The sequence below is a fragment of the Mobula hypostoma genome, chromosome 27 (genome assembly GCF_963921235.1).
Source record: "Mobula hypostoma chromosome 27, sMobHyp1.1, whole genome shotgun sequence".
Taxonomy (NCBI): Eukaryota; Metazoa; Chordata; class Chondrichthyes; order Myliobatiformes; family Myliobatidae; genus Mobula; species Mobula hypostoma.
In genome coordinates, this window is record NC_086123.1 from 32,357,439 (window position 1) to 32,377,638 (window position 20,200).

The 20,200-nt window shown below is 42.7% G+C and overlaps 1 protein-coding gene across 1 annotated transcript in view; it reads left to right on the forward strand.

The window, feature by feature from the left end:
* The window catches only part of tmem116 (transmembrane protein 116), a 31,728-nt gene extending 12,177 nt beyond the window's left edge, over positions 1-19,551 (forward strand). Inside the window, exons 5-10 of the mRNA XM_063034254.1 lie at positions 5,473-5,525; positions 8,318-8,395; positions 10,209-10,347; positions 15,706-15,847; positions 17,317-17,393; positions 19,164-19,551. Coding sequence (XP_062890324.1) covers positions 5,473-5,525; positions 8,318-8,395; positions 10,209-10,347; positions 15,706-15,847; positions 17,317-17,393; positions 19,164-19,334 — 660 coding nt within the window. The 3' untranslated portion in view covers positions 19,335-19,551. The remainder of the gene's footprint in view (positions 1-5,472; positions 5,526-8,317; positions 8,396-10,208; positions 10,348-15,705; positions 15,848-17,316; positions 17,394-19,163) is intronic.
* Positions 19,552-20,200: the final 649 nt, after the last annotated feature.

Below are 20,200 nucleotides of genomic sequence, written 5' to 3' on the forward strand. Positions count from 1 at the left end.
TAAGGACAACCTGGGAATAAAGTTCTTAAATTTGGGGAAGGCCAATTTTATTAAAATCAGACAAGAACCAGCAAAGATAGACAAGGATCACTTACAACAGGGGTTCCCAACCCTGGGGGTCCACAAGCCCCTTGGTTAATGGTAAGAGTCCATGGCATAAAAATATTGGGAACCCCTGGTTTACGAGCCGAGGAGCATTCAAAGAGGAAATAAAAAGAGTCCAAGGTCATTGTGTTCCTGCAAGGCTCGCAAGAGCAGGGAACCCTGGATGGCGGAAAGGAAATCAAGGTCGGATATCAAGGAAAAGGGAAGGACGTGACAGGTACTGTACAGGGAACAAAAGATGGGAAAACCCATCAAATCTACAAAGCGTTGGGAGATGCCTAAAAATTAAAACTGGGAAAGCAAAGGGGATCCATGAACTATCACTGGCAGACAGCGTTAAGGTTCATCTCTCGGTGTTCTCAAAGCATGATAAAGGCAAAAGAATAACTGGGGAATCAGAATCTGAATCGGGTTTAATATCACCGGCACGTCGTTGAAATCATTGTTATGTGGCAGCAGTACACTGCAATACATAATAATAAAATCTGTAAACTGTAAAATATTAAAAAGTTAAATAAGTCGTGCAAAAAGAGGGAATAAAAGGTAGTGAGGTAGTGTTCATGGGTTCAATGTCCATTCAGAAATGTAATGGCAGAAGAGAAGAAGCAGTTCCTGAATTGTTGAGTGTGTGCCTTCAGGCACCTGTACCTCCTTCCTGATGGTAACAATGAGAAGAGGGCATGTCCTAGGTGATGGGGGTCTTTAATGATGGACACTGCCTTTTTGAGGCATTGCTCCTTGAAGATATCCTGGACGCTGGGGAGGCTGGTGCCCATGATGGAGCTGACTGAGTTTACGACTCTCTGTAGTTTATTTTGATCCTGTGCAGTAGCCCCCTCCCCACCCATACCAGGCAGTGATGCAGCCAGTTCGAATGCTCTCCACAGTACATCTGTAAAAAATTGCAAGTGTCTTTGGTGACGTACCAAATCTCTTCAAATCCTAAGGAAATATGGCTGCTGCCATGCCTTTTTTTGTTACTGGGTTGTTATGTTGTGTCCAGGATAGATCCTCAGAGATCCCCAGGAACTGGAAATTGTTCACCCTTTCCCCTTCTGATCCCCTTATGAGGGCTGGTGTCGTTCCCCTGTCTTACCCTTGGTTAAGTCCATGATCAATTCTTGGTCTTGCATATTGAGTGCTAGGTTGTTGCTGCGACACCACTCAACGGCTCCTGTAGAGTAGGGACAAGAGGAGCAATCTGCGCGTGGGCCCAGGTAATGGAACCTCTTCACTCAGAGGGGAGGGTACCTGCCATATGCTGAAGGCTGAAGGCACAGCCTCAGAAAAGAGGGGCGCCCTTTTAGAACGGAGATGAGGAGGAATTTCTTTAGCCAGAGGGTGGTGAATCTGTAGAATTCGTTGTCACGGGCAGCTGTGGAGGCAAAGTCTTTATGTACATTTAAGGCAGTGGTTGATAAATTCTTGATTGGTCAGCGCATGAAGGGAAACGGGGAGAAGGCAGGAGATTGGGGCTGAGAAGAAAATTGGATCAGTCATGATGAAATGGTAGAGCAGGCACGACGGGCCTCATTCTGCTCCCATATCTACTGGTCTTGTGAAAAGCAGAGTTGCTGATTGCATTTGAGGAATGTCTAGGTGAGCACTTGAATCTCCTTGGCAAAAGGCTGAAATGGTGGAAGATGGGATTGATGGATGTGCCCACTGTTCAGTTTGGGTATGGTGTCTGACCTGTTTCCATGCTGAGTGATGGTACGAATCTTTGTGTCTCTTCATAAGTAAATTAGTTTTTATTTTCTAATGCAATGAAATGAGAAACTGGAGGTCTCAGCGGTAGCTTTAATGTATTAGTCACCACGTGAGTACATCTTTCTGATGTGAAAGTACACAGCAGGTTAGACATCTGTTGTGGAAAGAGAAAATGAAAATTTTAACTCCATTCTAATTGTAGCATTTTGGCATTTGGAGCAATGTAATTGGAAGAAGTGAAATTAATGTGCCCACAGATCCACTTCAGCTCTTGTAGGCATCAGTTTCACTATCAAAACTGGTTCTTGTTAATAACAATGTTGACAAAGTTCAAAGTAAATTTATTATCAAAGTATTTATACGTTACTACATATAACCCTGAGATTCATCTTCTCGTGGGCATACTCTCAGTAGATCACTAGAATAGTAACTATAACAGGATCAGTGAAAGATCAGAAGCCAACAAACTGCGCAAATGCAAATATAATTAAATTGGAATAAATAACAATATCATGAAATAATGAGATAAAGAGTCCTTAAGTGAGATCATTGGTTGTAGGAACATTCCATTGATGGGGCAAATGAAGTCGAGTGTAGTTATTCCCTTTTATTCAAGTGCCTGATGGTTGAGGGGTAGTGATTGTTCCTGAACCTGGTGGTGCAAGTCCTGAGGCTCCTGTACCTTCCACCTGATGGCAGCAGCGAGAAGAAAGTGTGAGCTGGGTGTTGAAGATCTCTGATGACGGACGCTGCTTTCCTATGACAGTGTTTCACGTGGATGTGTTCAGTGGCTGGGAGGGTTTGTCCATGATGTATTGGGTCATGTCCACTACTTTTTGTACGATCTTCCATTCAAAAGCGTTGGTGTTTCCATACTGGGCTGTGACGCAGTCAGTCAACATACTCTCCATTGCACATCTATAGAAGCTTGTCAAGGAGTTAGATGTTATGCCAAATCTCTGCAATCTCCTAAGGAAGTAGAGGTGCTGCTGTGCTCTCTTCTCAATTGCACTTATGTGCTGTGTCCAGGACAGCACCACTGGAGATAGTGACACCCAGGAATTTAAAGTTCCGATGAGGAATCTCGGGACCTCTGGTTTCCTCTTCCTGACGTCTATAATAAGCGGGTGGAATTAAGGTGAAAAGTTTCCAGTGAAGTGTTGACACATTCCCACGATGGGTTTTAAGGCCTCCTCCATGGTTTTGAAATCTAGAATTCTGAGCTTGTTACTGCTTGTTCCATTTTTACAGCAGCCAATTCAGAATGTGCAGTTAAGGTAACAAGCTTGTGTCTTCCTCTCCTGGAATCACTTGTCAGTGTGGACATGGTGTTTAGAAGCAACACACACAAAATGCTGGAGGAACTCGGCAGGTCAGGCAGCAGCTCTGGAAATTAATAAACAGTTGAAGTTTCGGGCTGAGACCCTTCTTCAGGGCTGAGAAGGACGGGGGAAGATGCCAGAATAAAAAGGTTGGGGGAGGGGAAGGAGGTTAACTAGAAGGTGATGGGTGAAGCCAGGTGAGTAGGAAGGTTAAAGGGCTGGAGAGGAAAGAATCTGATAGGAGAGGAGAGTGGATCGTAGGAGAAAGGGAAGGAGGAGGGGTCCCAGGAGGAGGTGATAAGCAGGTGAGAAGAGGTAAGAGGCCGGAGTGGGGAATAGAAGAAGAGGGGGGAGAGGCGAGGGATTTTTTTTAACTGAAGGAGAATTTGATATTCATGTTATTAGGTTGGAAGCTACCCAGACAGAATATAAGGTTTTGGTCCGAAGAACATAAGAAATAGGAGCAGGAGTCGGCCATCTGGCCCATCGAGCCTGCTCCGCCGTTCAATAAGATCATGGCTGATCCGGCCACGGACTCTTCTCCACCCACCTGCCTTTCCCTATAATCCTTAATTCCTCTACCTTGCAAAAATCTATCCAACCTTGTCTTAAATATATTTACTGAGGTAGCCTTCACTGCTTCATTTGGGCAGAGAATTCCACAGATTCACCACCCTCTGGGAAAAACAGTTCCTCCTCATCTCTGTCCTAAATCTACTCCCCCAAAACTTGAGGCTATGTCCCCTAGTTCTAGTCTCACCTACTAGTGGAAACAACTTTCCTACTTCTATCTTATGTATCGCTTTCAAAATTTTGTATGTTTCTATAAGATTCCCCTCTCATTCTTCTGAACCCCAGAGAGGACAGTCCCAGGCGACTCAGTCTCTCCTCATAGTCTAACCCCTTCATCTCTGGAATCAACCTGGTGAACCTCCTCTGCACCACCTCCAGTATATCCTTCCTCAAGTAAGGAGACCAGAACTGCACACAGTACTCCAGCTGCGGCCTCGCCAGTACCCTGTACAGTTGCAGCACAACCTCCCTGCTCTTAAATTCAATCCCTCTAGCAATGAAGGCCAACATCCCATTTGCCTTCTTGATAGCCTGCTGCACCTGCAAACCAACCTTTTGTGATTCATGCACAAGCACTCCCAAGTCCCTCTGCACAGCAGCATGTTGCAATTTTTTACCATTTAAATAATAATCTGCTCTTCCATTTTCCTTCCGAAGTGGATTTTACCAACGTTGTATTCCATTTGCCAGACCCTTGCCCACTCACTTAATCAATCTATATCTCTCTACCAATTCTCTGTATCCTCTGCACAATTTGCTTTTCCACTCAATTTAGTATCATCAGCAAATTTAGATACACTATACTCGGTCCCGTCTTCCAGATCGTTAGTGTATAGCGTGAATAGTTGAGGGCCCAGCACTGACCCCTGTGGCACACCACTCATCATTGATTGCCAACCAGAGAAACACCCATGTATCCCAACTCTCTGCTTTCTGTTAGTTAACTAATCCTCTATCCATGCTAATACATCATCCCCAACGCTATGCATCCTTATCTTATGGATAAGTCTTTTATGTGGCACCTATTGAACGTCTTCTGGAAATCCAAATAAACAGCATCCACCTGTTTCCCTGTATCCACTGTGCTCACTATATCCTCAAAGAACTCCAGTAAGTTTGTCAAACAGGATTCTGCCTTTGCTGAATCCATGCTATGTCTGCCTGTTGCATCCATTTCTTTTCAGATACTTTGCTATTTCTTCTTTAATTATAGCTTCAAGCATTTTCTCAACTTCAGATATTAAACTAACTGGCCTATAGTTATCTGCCTTTTGCCTACATCCTCTTTGAACAGTGGCGTGACATTTGTCATCTTCCAATCTGCTGGCACCTGCCCAGAGTCCAGAGAATTTTGGTATATTATCATCAAAGCCTCTGCTATAACCTCTGCCATTTCTTTCAGTACCCTGGGATGCATTCCATCGGGGCCAGGGGACTTGTGTATCTTTAGGCCTGCAAGTTTGCTCAGCACTAACTCTTTAGTGTTAGCTATTGTATTGAGATCCTGCACCCTGAGGGTTACCGCTGGTGCCAAGCTGTATCAGTCTCTGCCGTTCCTTTGGATTCATCACCTGTGTGGAGAGAGGGAGAGCCTGCCACATGGGCAGCAGCTTGCTCTCCATATCCTACTGCCCAGGCTTGTATACCATGGAGACAGCTGGGACACAATGTCTATGGTTGCCCCTGACCAAACGATGGCTTCAGGTGTCAGAATTCACCTGTTTTAATGCTTTGATCTTTTACTTGTGTTTTTTCCCCTAAGAACATGACCGAATGGCGAGGCAGAGCGAAGAAGGTTCTTGTGATCTTATCCAGGTAAATATTCTTTTATCGGTCTTTTGAATCTCTGGTATTGGGTTTCATTCACTTAATCCCATTCTGCAGAAGTGGAGCGATTTGACCACATATAACGTCACATTTGACCTTAGTTGTCTCAGAAACCCACCTACACAATCACTTACACCGGTGATTTATTTCCTTTCCCTCCCCTCTTCTTCTGTTCCCCCCTTCTAGCCTCTTACCTCTTCTTACCTGCCTATCACCTCCCCTGGGGTGCCTTCCTCCTTCCCTTTCCCCCATGGTCCACTCTCCTCTCCTATCAGACTCCTTCCTCTCCAGCCCTTTACCTTTCATATCTACCTGGTTTCACCTACACCTTCTAGCTATCTTCCTTTCCCTCCTCCACCTTTTTATTCAGGCATTTCCGCCCTTTTTTTTCCAGTTCTGAGGCAGGGTCTTGGCCCAAAATGTCGACTGTTTATTCATTTCCATGGGGGCTGCCTGACCTGCTGAGTTCCTCCAGTATTTTGTGTGCGTTGGTTTGGATTTCCAGCATCTACAGAATTTCTAGTATTAATGATTTTGACTAATTGGTTCCACATCGAATAGGAACACAGCTCTGTCCCAACTGGGATGTTTGAGGTTTGAATCTGAGATCTCTTTTTCACCCCTGTTCATCCATGCCTTTGATTTCACTAGACTTGCCAATTGCAGTGTCCCACTTTCACTCTCTGGCTGCATCCTTACTCTCACTGAGTCTTAGAGCACACAGCAGTACAGTACAGCATAGGACCAGGCCCTTTGCCCCACAGTGTTGTGCCAAACCTGCAAAAAAACAAATCAAAAACACCCAAACACTCATCCCTCCTGCCTACACCAAGCCCATATCCCTCCACCTTCCTCACATCCACGTGCCTATCCAAGCGTCTCTTAAAAGCCTCTGGTGTATTTGTCTCTACCACCGTACCAGGTAGCACATTCCAACATTCACCACTCGCTTAGTAAAAAAAATTACCTCTCACATCCCCCTTGAACCTACCCCCTCTCACCTTCAGAGCATGACCTCTGGTATTAGATATTTTAACCCTGGGAAACAGATATTCTCTGTCCACTCTGTCTGTGCCTCTCATAATCTTGAAAACCTCTATCGGATCTATCCTTAGCCTCCGCCATTCCAGAGCCAAGAATCCAGCTTTATCCATCCTGTCATGATAACACGTTTCTGAACCAGGCAGTATCCCGGTAAACCTCTTCTGCACCCTCTCCAAAACCTCAACAGCCTTCCTACAGTGGGGTGACCAGATCTGTAGACGATACTCCAAATGTGGCCTAACTTTATAAAGTCTTATTCACCCATCTCCCCTGTGGCTCCTGGTCTTAGATGTAAAATGGTCCCTTTCTATTACCTTTACGTTATGGGTAATATATTAGTTATGTTAGTTTCTGTGTGAGGGAGGGAGGGGTTGAGGATTTTGGGTCCGATGTTCTTGTTGCTGTTTTTTTTCTCCTTGTGGGTGTTATGTTACGTTTTTTTGCGAGGGACAGGTTGTGGGTTTGGGGTTTGATGTTCTAGCTGGTGTTTTGCAGGCGGGCAATGTTAGTTTTTGTGCGAGAGAGGGGTTGGGGGTGGTTTGAGGTTTGCGAGTTCTTGTTTCTTTTTCTTTTTTGCGTGGGGAGTGATTGATGTCTTGCCTTTCAAAGACTTCCACGTTTTTCTGTATTTCTTGGCTATCTGGAGAAGACAAATCTCAGAGAAGTATCCTGCGTACATGCTTTGATAATAAAATGAACCTTTATTCTCTCCTTGTCAGCACTCCTAAACCTTTCCCGAGATCTGTACTCCAATCCTGTCCTCTTGGTCATCCCTGTTGTAGCTGAGCCCTGAGTCCTCCCATTCCTTCCCTGAACCATTCTCCCTCTTCTTCCGTGAGTCACTTCATAGAACAAAAATCGCTAAGATCCATCATAATATTTTTATAGTGGGTGGTATTAAATCGTTTCACTCGGTAACACTCCTGCATTGAGAAACTTTATGTGAGCTGAACAGTGGCAGGCTGAACAGGGGCCAGTTGTATTGTAGTTACTACCCTGAATATTTCATTCACTTGTGGAAGTTGGAGTTTTATTCTTGATAATCTACATGGTCCAGGAGAAGTTCCCCTTCACTCAACAACATGTCACATAAATTCATTTACGGTGTCCAGAGTCACACTTAGCTGCAAATGTATCATCTCAGCCGAAACCAGCATTGTGTCTCGGGTTAGAGCAGATGGCTTGGTTTTTGAACGGGCTAAAGCACTGAGAGTCTGATTAATGCCTCCTTAAATAGGGGGCAACACGGTAGCATCGTGGTTAGCACAGCGCTTTACAGCACCAGCAATAGGCTCAATTCCCACCGCTGTCTGTAAGGAGTTTGTACGTTCTCCCCGTGAGTTTCCTCTGGGTGCTCCGGTGTCCTCCCACAGTCCCAAGACGTATCGATTGGTGGGTTAATTGCTCATTGTAAATTGTCCCGTGGATTAGACTAGGATTAAACTGGGGGATTGCTGGGCGGCGTGTCAATAAGTAAAAAATTACTATAATAAAAGGAAATCTATTTTTCTCCAGACTCTCGGTGCAAACTGTATTGCGGATGTTTTGTTTAATACAAAGTCATTCCCACCTTCACTCGGTTGACTGGGGAGGTGGTGCGAGTTGTACTGGAATACAGGGAGATCATTGGTTACTGATGAGTGGGATACAGAATATCTGAAGATTACATTCAGCATTCTTACAGCCAGTTTAAGGTGAAGCCTTTCAGACCATTAATGTCTCAGGTTTTTTTGCAGCTTGATTCCTGTCTTGCTGATGGTTCCGGTATTTTCTATTGGAAATGGATATGGCTGTTATGCCAACTACAGCAGCTTGTAAGTAATCTTTATCAGACTATGGATACCTTGGTGCAGTTATAAAAAGCTCGAGTGTCCTTTCCATATTCCGTCATTACCAAGACTATTACATGTCTGTGGCATCACCATCGATTTCTCTCCACCTCACAATCCTGCACCCGCGACCCCCTGATTGGCAGGGCGCCTGCCAGCGGCCCCTCTTGTCTCTGAACTCATCCATTCCAGTCCTTTCTCAGCTGGCTTCCTGTCTGAACACTTTGCAAACTTATCCAAAACAAAGCTGACTAACTCCTATCTTCCTCCGTGTTGTCTTCACCCACTGGGCCCAGTTACCTACCTGGCTCATGTGATCTGATGAAAGGTTGCTGACTTGAGCTGCTAATTCTGCTTCTCTCCCCACATGTTCCCTGACTTGATGAGTATTTCCACAATTTCATTTTATTACATTGGTTCATCCTAGTTTCCAAATCCCTTTGTCCTGGTCTCTACTATCTCTGCAAACCCATCGAGGGATCTGCATCCTTCCAGTACTGGCCTCTGCAGCAGTTTCCTTTTTCAAAGCTCCACCACTGGTTGCCATTGACTTGGGCTCTCAAATTCCATCCCAGTTCTCCACTGGGATATGCCACTTTGATTGGACCATTGGTCAATGCTTAACTTGGCTCAGGACGTTTATTCCGTTGAAAGAGCTCTGTACATTGTCACTGATGTGACCGGTGCACACTCTGCACAGCAGCAAGTCACCATTATCTGAGTGTGCGGCTGATTTCTGGGCAGTTATTTGTTCCTTGGGAAGGGAGCTTGCTTCCAGATGGGGATTCGACTCGCTAGCAGGAAGCTAACTGGCTCCGCACTCAGAAAATTAGCGTTGTCAGGGTGGGAATCTGACTACAGGCACATAATTATTTTTTAGGGAGGCGAATGACCACTGTACTGCTGCAGTTCCGAAATAAGAACAAGCACTGAAATTTCTCCACTGGCTGAGCAGCATCTATGGTGGGAAAACCAGTAACTCCTCAAGTCAGTAAGCTTTCATCATATGAGACATCCAAAAAAGCTTGGTGAACTTCTCTGAGAAATCTCTCCTGAGATCATCGGCTTCTGACAAAGTGGCAGAGAGAGTCCCTGCACCAGGGTTGCTGTAGTCTTGATGTTCTGTCTGTGTGGAATTCAATGAGGCTGCACCAGGCTACTCAACCCAACTACTGTACTTGTAGTTCAACGGATTGAGTATAGGAGTTGGAATATTATGTTGAAGTTGCATAAGACATTGGTAAAGCCTAATTTGAAGTGTTGAGTGCAGTTTTGGTCACCTACCTACAGGAAAAATATAAATAAGGTTGAAAGAATACAGAGTAAATTTACAAGGATGTTGCTGGGACTGGGGGACCTGAGTTATAATGGAGGATTGAATATATTAGAACTTTATTCCTTAGAACAGAGAAGACTGAGGCGAGACTTGAGAGAGGTATACAAAATTATGAGGAGGTTAGGGCAAATGCAAGCAGGCTTTTTCCGCTGAGGTTGGGTGAGACTAGACCTGGAGGTACACGGATGGGAGGGGTACGAAGGGTTCTGGTCCGGGTGCAAGTTGATGGGACTAGGTTGTTTAAATGGTTTGGCATGGACAAGATGGGCCAGACGGCATGTTTCTGTGCTGTGCTTCTGTCTGACTCCATGACCAGGTGATGAGCGAGGATTTGGGAAATGTTGAATGACCACTTGAACACTTCTACCCAGAATTATTTTGCTTTGCACTTTAATCTGCATCGGGTTCTGTTGAAGGTTGCAAGGGGCAGAAGGCTGATATTTCTTGTTTGGTTCTTCACAGATGCTTCCTGCTGCCCACTGGGCCGTTCATACTTGAAAAGAGCTACGCTGTGGATCACAAACCTGCATGTTATGCTGTCTACCTGTACAGCACCGTCACCTTCCTCATCACTTCCTTCTTTAGCTTACTTGGACTTGTGGTAAGAATGATTTGCTTAGACTGCAGATTCTCCTTCTCAATTTCCCTGGGAGTTTAGCCAAATTCCTTCAGATGAGCCTGACGTGTGATTATCCACCACCTGTCCTTGAGACACCCACTGACAATGAGCTTAGAGTGCCTTGGTTCATTCATGCCATTATCACTCCCCTGTTCTGCACAGAATTACAACATGCAGACACAATCTATTGCCCAGGGGTAGGGGCTAGAGCTACTGCCCCTCCCTGCCCACCCCAAGGTACATTACGTTTACCCATTCCCTTGCCTTCCTGTTCTCTTTCCCATCTTCCACCAATCCAATTTGTCTTTAACGCTGACAGATTTTTATCTCCAGTGTTAAACTTGGAAGGTGGAGATGAACATTTGGAGTCTTTCAGCTTGTTCAATCACCACTCATTGTGCAGTCCTGATATTGAATACTGTATTCCAACAGTAGTCTTACAATTGTATGCAGCAATTTTATTATAATCTACTAATGTGGAATTCCATTAACTTGAGGCTCTGTTTTTAAACTGGGTTGTTTTCTCTGGAGTGTTGGAGGCTGAGAAGAGATCTGATAGAGGTTTATATGATTATGAGAGGATAGATAGAGTGAACAGGGTGTATCTGTTTGCCAGGGTTGAAACGTCTAAAATCAGAGGGCATGCATGGAAGGTGAGAGGGGGTAGGTTCAAAGGGGATGCGAGGGGTAAGTATTTTTACTCGAGTGGTGGATGTCTAGAATGCGCTGCCTGGTATGATGGTAAAGGCAGATAGAAGCTTTTAAGAGAGGTTTGGATAGGCACATGGATGTGAGGAAGATGGAGGGATTAGTGTTTGGGTGTTTTTGATTTGCTGGTTCAGCACAGCATTGAGGGCCGAATGGCCTGTTCCTGTGTGGATTGTATGTTCTAATGTTCTAGAGCCTGTGGTTTGCTTCCCTTTCCCAATTCAGAGCACTGAGCCTGCTTCCATTAAAGTTCAAAGTAAATTTATTATCACAGTTCATATATGTCACCAAATCCAGCCCTGAGATTCATTGTCTTGTGGGCACACTCAATAAACCTATAGTAGAATAATGACCATCATAGAATCCATGAGAGATTGATTCAGTGTTGTTACAACTGATTTTTATTCCAACATCTTGTGACGACTAAAGTTGAATTCCACCAACTAGTTCTCATCTCACTTCTTTTTAATCTTGACTTTATTTTGTATTTTAGTGTCACATTTCAACACAACACACTCTAAATGTTGTACCTAAATCACTGAAATGAACTAGGAACACTATCCCAGTCTAAAATCCTGTGATTTACCACAGTTTTCTTCCAAGTACCCAGAAAGCGATTCTTAATTCCCAACGTTCACTCCTTTCTGATAACTATTTATCTCCTTTATCAACTATTTAAGTATCGTTTTTATTTCCTTCGGTTGTTTCCCATAAGGGACAATCCATGATGTCTATAGCTACTACATTCTTCCTGTTTGACGTGGTCCGTTCTCCGAAAAGAAATATTCCAAGGGGCACTTTATCCAAGCCAGTTATTTCCTAATCCTTAAAAGATACATGGCTAATTCAAGATTCAAAGTACATTTATTATCAAAGAATGTACACATTATACAACCTTGAAATGTGTCTGCTTACAGGCCATAATTAGAGACACTATAATTCTCTTTTAGGTGTTGGGGTGGAGATACGTCTCTACCAAAGGAGGTGTAAGGTGCTGCTTCCCTCCGCTCACCTGCAAGTCACCCTTGGATAAGGTGTGGCACCTGCTTAGCCCCCTGATCAGGGTCATGTGAAGCCGTGGGAGCAGGTGCTGGATGGTCGTACGAGCAGCCGGTGCACATCACAAGTCCTGGTTATGTGACCACTGACGCCAGGCAGATAATCTCTGAAGAGTATTGATAATGGCTGGGGTCACCCATCTTGTAAAGACACTGCCCAGAATAAAGCAATGGCAAACCACTTTTGTAGAAAAATTTGCCAAGAACAAATCACGGTCATGAGACCGTGATCACCTACCTCATATGTTACGGCATATAATAATGATGATAAACTTGATAGTTCACTTTGCCATATCAGTTAAATTAACTAAATTGCTTCTGAATCTTTTCTTACAATTCATTAGCCATTCCTGAGTCCTCTGGCCCATATACTAACATATTACCACCCAAAAGTGCAAATGTGCACCTATATACTACACTGGAGTAACAGTCAAATGTAGGATACACCTCGTTACTGCACTGGAGTAACAGTCAAGATTTTGTGTTGGTTTTGGAGCCAAAAGTGTGAGAGTTCTCAGTACTACAGTTAAAATTGTGCAGTAGGGCTGCGTTCTACCACTGCAACTTAATTTGCATAAAATCAATTTTCTCTTTTGTTTCATTTCCCTAAAAGGGTTTTTTTCCTTTCGTCTAAATTAAGCACTTGACAATCTCTAGTGATTATATATAGTGGGTATGGAGATCGGTGTGAGCTTGAATGCAAATCGTGTTTGGGAGCAGATTTTTTCCAAACACGTGGTTCTATTTTTATCTAAATACAGAAATGATGGGGCTATACCAATGATGTATCATAATGTAAAATGGATTCGCTAATATTGAGAACCTGGTTTAACATCACCAGCACATGTCATTGACTTTGCAGCAGCAGTACAGTGAAATACATAGTAATAATAGAGAAAAGGAAAAAAAACCTGAATTAAAGTATATAGTTAAATAATTTGTGCAAAAATAAAAAGAAGTAGTGAGGTTGTGTTCATGGATTCAATGTCCATTTAGAAGTCAAGTGGCAGAGGGGATGAAGCTGTTCCTGAATCATTGAGTGTGTGCCTTCAGGCTCCTGTACTTTCTCCTTGATGGTAGCAATGAGAAGATGGCATGTCCCGGCTGAAGGGGATCCTTAATAATGGATGCCGCCTTTTTGAGGCATTGCCCCTGGAAGATGTCCTGGGTGCTACTTCCAGTAGGTCCTGATTAATTACATACAATGATAAGGCTAAATCGATGTTGTATTATAATATAACGTGGATTGGTTAAGACTTTCAGTAGATTCTGACGTTTTTCTTTGGCTGATTATCCTACAGAAACTTTCTCCTGTGAACAGTCTTCATGAAATACGCTCCCATTGGTTCTCTTTAGATTTTACTCAGCTGACCATGTCTGAGGCTGGTAGTCCCCAACATTCCCTGAAATCTAATCCTGTCACACCCACGGTTTACACTGGATAGGGATCCTTCAGTTCCCAATCCTTAACTTTTTGAAGGTTGTTGGCTTGAATGATAACCCACACCTAATAGAATTGAAATCAAATCCACTATAGACTGGGGGATGAGGCAGGGTGTTCTGTCTGGGTCATTCCACCACTGGTGGCTGTACCTTTGGCCCCAGGTTTTGAGAACCCCCTCCCCAACCTCTTGTCTTTTGAAATTACCCCTTAAATTTAACTTCTGTGACAATCATCTCTCCCATTGATGGCTGTTCAGAGAAGCTCCAGCAGCCACAGTTAGATCAACTTCAACTCCTGGACTTGTGTTACGGTTTTAGGCCCTACATTGAGAAGTGCCTGATTCAGCTTGACCTGCCCTCAACCAATGTTCCTTCTAATTTGTTATGGCCAGTGTGCGCACAAATCTTGTGCTGTGCAATTTTTTGCCCAGTGACAACAATATTTGCGCACTGAATTTTATATATAGAAGTATTCATTTTAACAGCTAGCAAAACACTGCCAATAGGAATTTTGATCTCCTCTGGATATGATCGCTTTCACACTCGTTCATCAGCACTCTCATAAAACGTATGACACAGGCCTTTAGTGGGTAATGAAGGATTTTCTTGCTGGAGCTTTTGCACACTATCCATATGTAATTTGTTTGCTAAATGATGCTTTAAAAAGTCAAATTTCCAAATATTACTCCCCACTTGCAAATTCTCCAGCAACTTTTGCATTGCAACAATACACACAGGTAACACCAGTTTCTGTATTGTACATAAATATTTCTCTTAGCTGCATGTTCCTGACCTCATGAGCTTTCAGTGTATCAGTTCCTACTGTTTCTTTAAGCCATTTCATTTTAAATTAACTAGTCATAGTTCATTTGCACTTCTTTGGAACTCGAAACAGTGCATCAATAATTTCTTCAGTAAAAACAGTATAAATAAGCCAGTTCTAAAATCTGCAGACAAGTCATCACAAACTCCACATTGTCATCCCCATCTGCATGAGAAACCGGAAAAGGAAATGTGATTGTGTACGATCATGAAATAGACCTAACATGCCAACGAGGTAGAGGGTGACAACCTTTTGTACGCAGTTTGAATTCCTTTGTGTGCGAGTCGCAAAAGAAGTGTGTGCATGCACGTGCACACCTTAGAGGGAATACTGCCTCAACTATCGCCCTCTACATTGTCTCTTAGAACAGAAATACTCCTCAGAACTATGACTGCATCTAGGTAGTATGTACTGATTTTGTTTTGGAGATTTGACAATCCCGGCTAATCCAAACACTCACAAGGCTGGTGAAATTATTGACCAGTAACAGACATTTCTTTTGCTAACCTTTTTCAACAAGTCAGGATAAATGCACTTCTCATATTTTAAACTATCTGTATACACTTACACTTGGAAAACCCACCCCCGGGTTTTAAAAAATAATTAAACACTTTGGTGATTCTCCCACAAACTTAATATTGTGTTCACGCGAGACATAATTTACAGGACAGGTCTGGGCAACGCAAGACATAGGAGCAGAATTAGGCCATTTGGCCCATTGAGGCTGCCCCATTCCATCATGGCTGATTATTTTCCCTCTAAACCCCATTCTCCTGCCTTCTCCCCATAACCTTTGATGCCCTGACTAATCACGAAGCTTGTACTGCTGGAACAGTTCTGATGGAATTGACATTCTAAGGAGCAGAATTAGGTGCCGTCTACCCATCATTCTTTCTCCATTGGTTCCAACATTTTCCAACCAGTCTCCTTTCCCCCGACACATCAGTCCTGAGGCAGGTCCAGACCTGAAATACTTTTGCCTTCACATTGACTCAGTTCCTCCGGCATTCAGTTTTTGTTCTAGATTAAACTCAATTGTTCAAATGACCTTCCTGAGTTATAATAATCCTGTAGCTTTTTGGAGTCAAACTTTCTGTAGACTATGGGTAAACAACCTGGGGTCCATGGACCCTTGCTTAATGGTATTGGTCCATGGTATAAAGAAAGGGTTTAGAATCCCTGCTGTGGAAGGTTCTTAGGAGCACCCTGGGCCGTTGATGCTACCTGAGAGGCAAGTTGTTGGTTGGCTATAGTAATTTTATTCAGTCTCTCTGCAATTGATTGACTTGCTTTCTTATTTCTTTGCAGATTTTTCTAATTAAAACCTGGTTCTTGTATAAACCGGTGCATATGATGGGATATCTTGGAGCTGAACAGTGGGCAAAGGTCGTTGTGATTGAACGGAGTATCGTCCTGTATTCCACAGCTTTTATCTTCTGTTGGGTCCCAGGTTGGTGAGAGTCTGAATGTGTAGTCTTTCCTCTCTCTCCTGAATCTTGTGGGGTTAACAATGGATCACACTAACGCTAACATATTGCTAATTGCTAAGGTGCCACAAGTCAATTAATTAGTAAGAGTCAAATATGATTTAGTGCCGACACTAATGGATTAAGCTACACCTGACAGCAGGAAATAGTTATGCTGTTTTATTGACCAAAACTACAATATACGCAAAGACGACAGATTTGGTTGACAGCAACTTTACTTCTTCAGGAGATTTGGTATGTCACCAAAAATACTTGCAAATTTCTACAGATGGGCTGTGGAGAGCTTTCTGACTGGTTGTATCGCCGTTTGGTGTGGGGTTACTGCACAGGATGGAAATAAGCTGCAGAAAGTGAACTCAGTCGGCTCCATCATGGGCACCAGCCTCTGGAGCACTCTGAAGCATCCAGGACATCTTTAAGGAGTGATGCCTCAAAAAGGTGGCCCCCCCATCACCCATGTTCTCATTGCAACTGTCAAGGAGGCAGTACAGGAGCATGAAGGCACACACACTCACTGATTCAGGAATGGCTTCTGGCCCTCTGCCATCATTTCTGAATGGACAGCGAACCCATGAACACTACCTCATTACTTTTTTAATATATATAATATATACACATACATATACTGTAATTGTTCTTGTATTATGTATTACATTGTACTGCTGCTACAAAAACAAATATCACAACGTATGCCGGTGATGTTAAACCTGATTCTGATGTTATCAGATACACAAAGCACCCCTCTGTTAGTTACTACCTGAGCATAGGACCGCAGAGCAGGGAACCACGAAGGCTGCAGTGAGTAAACGAGAAGCCAAGGTAAACAAGGAAGTAATGATATGGTGAAGACAAAGCTAGGTTTTAAAAACCTTGCAATTTCAGGAGTGGGGAAATCCAAGGGACCAAGGGGAACCACACTTTAACATTCTTTTGCAGTAATTTATAAGAATTGATTGTCTGAAGGTAAAGGGAGGAGGAAGAATGTACAATAAAGGAGGAAGGAATTATTGTGACAGAAATTTTAGAAGTTATTTATCAGACTTTAATTCTATCAAGGAGCTCCCTATCTTGGTGTTTCCTATATAGACAAGTATTTCACACCAATCCTCCGATTGCTGATTTGACACTTGAAGTTTACATTTCCTCTCCCCACCACCAGCACCGTGATGCCCACATCCTCTCATTAATATTGACATACTGTACAAACGTGAAATGTAGTTATGTGCTTTCACACTCAGGACAGACCTTTGTGCATATTATTGTGCAAGGTCTCAGGTTTCATGTCCTGTAATTTTCTGCTACAGGCTCCTGATTAAAATATCCATTGTTCATTGAATACCACAAAGTTATGTTCCTTTCAGAATGTTCCGCAGAATTTTTATTTGCCCTTCTAAAGCTTGTTGCTGAGAAGTTTCTGATTTCCTCCCTTCAGCGAGTATTCTTGCCGTGGTCAAGCTGCTGAAACCAATGAACATGAGCCACGTTTACATTGTACTCTACCTCCTCCAGGTAAGGCTTGTGAAGGACTTGCTGTTCTTTTTGGGGAAGGACTGGGATAGAGAACCTTTATCACATTCTCTTCCAAGATTGCTCTCCTCACCACTTTCAATGATTTACGTATTTATCCTAATACAGTCTGGCTGACTTCTTCCTTGTGGGGAACAGCAACCACAGAATTGTTCAGAAAGTGAATATATTTATGAAAATGGCTGTTCTATGTTGAATTCTAGACAGTGGCATCCAGCAAGCTATCCAATTGTAAAGGGCATCTTAGCCAATATTGTATTCACATCCAGTGTTTCCAACATAGACTCCATTCAAAGATGGCAGGTTGTTTTAAGGATTGAAGATGGTTTATATTTGTAAAGAGATCAAACTGCGTACCTGCAGTTCCACAGCATAGCGATTTTAAAACACGATTCACTCAGCTCCAGCATTTATCATTTTCACGATGACGGGGTTAACGTTTTTGCATTTATGTTAAAACATGTTAATAAGCCAAAGTGCACCAAGATCCAACAGGTGATCAGTCCCATTTCTCTAGGCGACTTTAATTTGTTTCAAACTTTGACGGACGAAGTGTAGAGAGAGATGTATCCTAAAAGAATCTAAGATAAGTTCAGTAGCATAGCAAGATATGTGGATACATCACTAATTAAAAATACAATAGGTTCCCAGATATCCCCATGACTTACAGTGATGTTGCTGACACCGCCCACAGCATTGACAGCAGGGTGAGAATTTGTAAGAACACTTTCCTTTTTCAATACTGCACCTTTTCATACTTTATACTATTACTGCAATAGTAGTTGACCCATTAAACGCTCAACTTGTTCCCAAAATTCCCAAGTCATTTAGATGTTTGTATGAAATATTAGCATTATCTGACAAGTTATCTTTTAAAAGTTGATGTTGATTGAGACAAATACTGGACAATACAGTATACTCAAAACTTTCCTGCTGTATTTTTCATCAAATAGCCTCATGATGCTTCGCAGCTTCTGAAAGAAAGGCCTCTCTTACAATAGAGTATCAGATTCAATGATATAATTAATATAGGAATTGACTTTTTCTTTCTGATTCAGAGTCAGGAAGCAAGAGTCTAGCACTGAGCCATCTCTACACACATCCAGGGTGTCCACAATCCTACCATCGAACTGCCCTTTAAAATTGCAGACAGCCCAATTCCACTTAAGTCACATGTTATGTTTGAACTTGGTTCTAGAAATTTGGAAGAGGCTATTTTTCACAGATATGCTAGATTAGATCACAACTAGCTTGCAATTATTGACAAGCTAGATTCAAATATTGTGTGGTCCCCTGAGGCACTGTTCCATGTATGAATAGACGAGGGCAAGAGCTTGCTTGCTGGGCCAATAAAGCATGAATTTAATCATGTTTCAAGCAGAATAAATAAGAATTGCATCTGATGAGCATAATTGTTAGATGTGGAAGTTGAAGCTTGTAGATACATACAGTCAGTACCTTTTAACAAAATTTGTTGAATGTTCACTCGAAAAAAAAGCATGTCTTGTGGTTCAGAAGTGAGACTGTAGTGGTGAGGCATTTATTTGCCAATTGTGAAATCTCAGCGTAGTGGTTAATGCTCGCCCTCTAGAGGCCAAAGTACAGCACAACAGCTCAAGAAAGCGTTTGGCAACAAAAATTTTGGTTGTGGGCTGGCAGGACGTGAAGGTACAATTGTCAACTGAGCAGAAGGAAAAATGCAGCATTGCAAGTCCAAGTTTAGAAACCGAGCTATTTTTACTTTTGTTCCAGGCACTCACAGCTCCATCGCAGGGACTGCTGAACTGCATTTTGTATGGCTGGACACAGAGACTGTTCCTATACAGGAAGCAGAGTGCCTACTGTGATGCTCACACACAAACCCCACTCCTGCGTTTCCAGAAACGATTATACTGCAGTACCAAGAGTACCGAAGTGTTCTAAAGAATCAGCTGAAAACCTCAATGGTCTGAAGGTCTCAAGAATGCACTAATGGACATTCCATTTTTTAAAATAGTTCTTTTCACATTTCTTTCAAGACATCCAAAAGTGCCTTACCAACCAATGAAGCATACAGAGTTCACAACTCCCACAACCCCTCCATCCACCTCGGTGATGGTAAAAACTCTATTTCATGTTTGACAGCATGGAGGGGATACAAATGAGGGGGAGAAATATTGATTCTTCTCTTAAGTATATTTATTTTTAAACCTCTGAAATACAAAACAAAGCACCTTAAAAATGTTAAGGGTAAATTTTTTTTTAATTTAACTGTCAAGATCCTATCTTTTGCAAGGGGAAACGTTTTCTCCAGTGAGTTCGTTGACACCAGTCAGTGTTGTGTTCAATCATTGATAACAAGGGGATTTACAGGAGGAAAGAGTGAAATGTGCTAGATATCTTAGTAAATACCAACTGCCCTCATCTCATTCCAAAGGCTGATGTAGTTTGTATTGTGCAACTGCAGACTCACACGGCTGTATGAGTTACATATCAATAGATGGATTAGGAAGGAAACCTGATCTTACTCAGTCACCCCATAGATTACTATACCTTTCTGAAATCACAATTTGCCCAAGTTGTTAAACATGGTTAAAACTCTGGATGTCAATATTCAGATTGTGTAGTTTGAGCTGTTAGGAGTTTAGATGCGGCACCATCTTGTGTCTGAAGCACGATGATTGCACTGAAGATATTGAGATTAGGTTTGGGAAAGTTAAAACATTTGGAGAGATTTTGAAGCGGATAAGAAAGCAAAGGTGAGAGGCAAGATTAGAAGTGTTGAAGTGAGCAGCGTAGAAGGTAGAAAC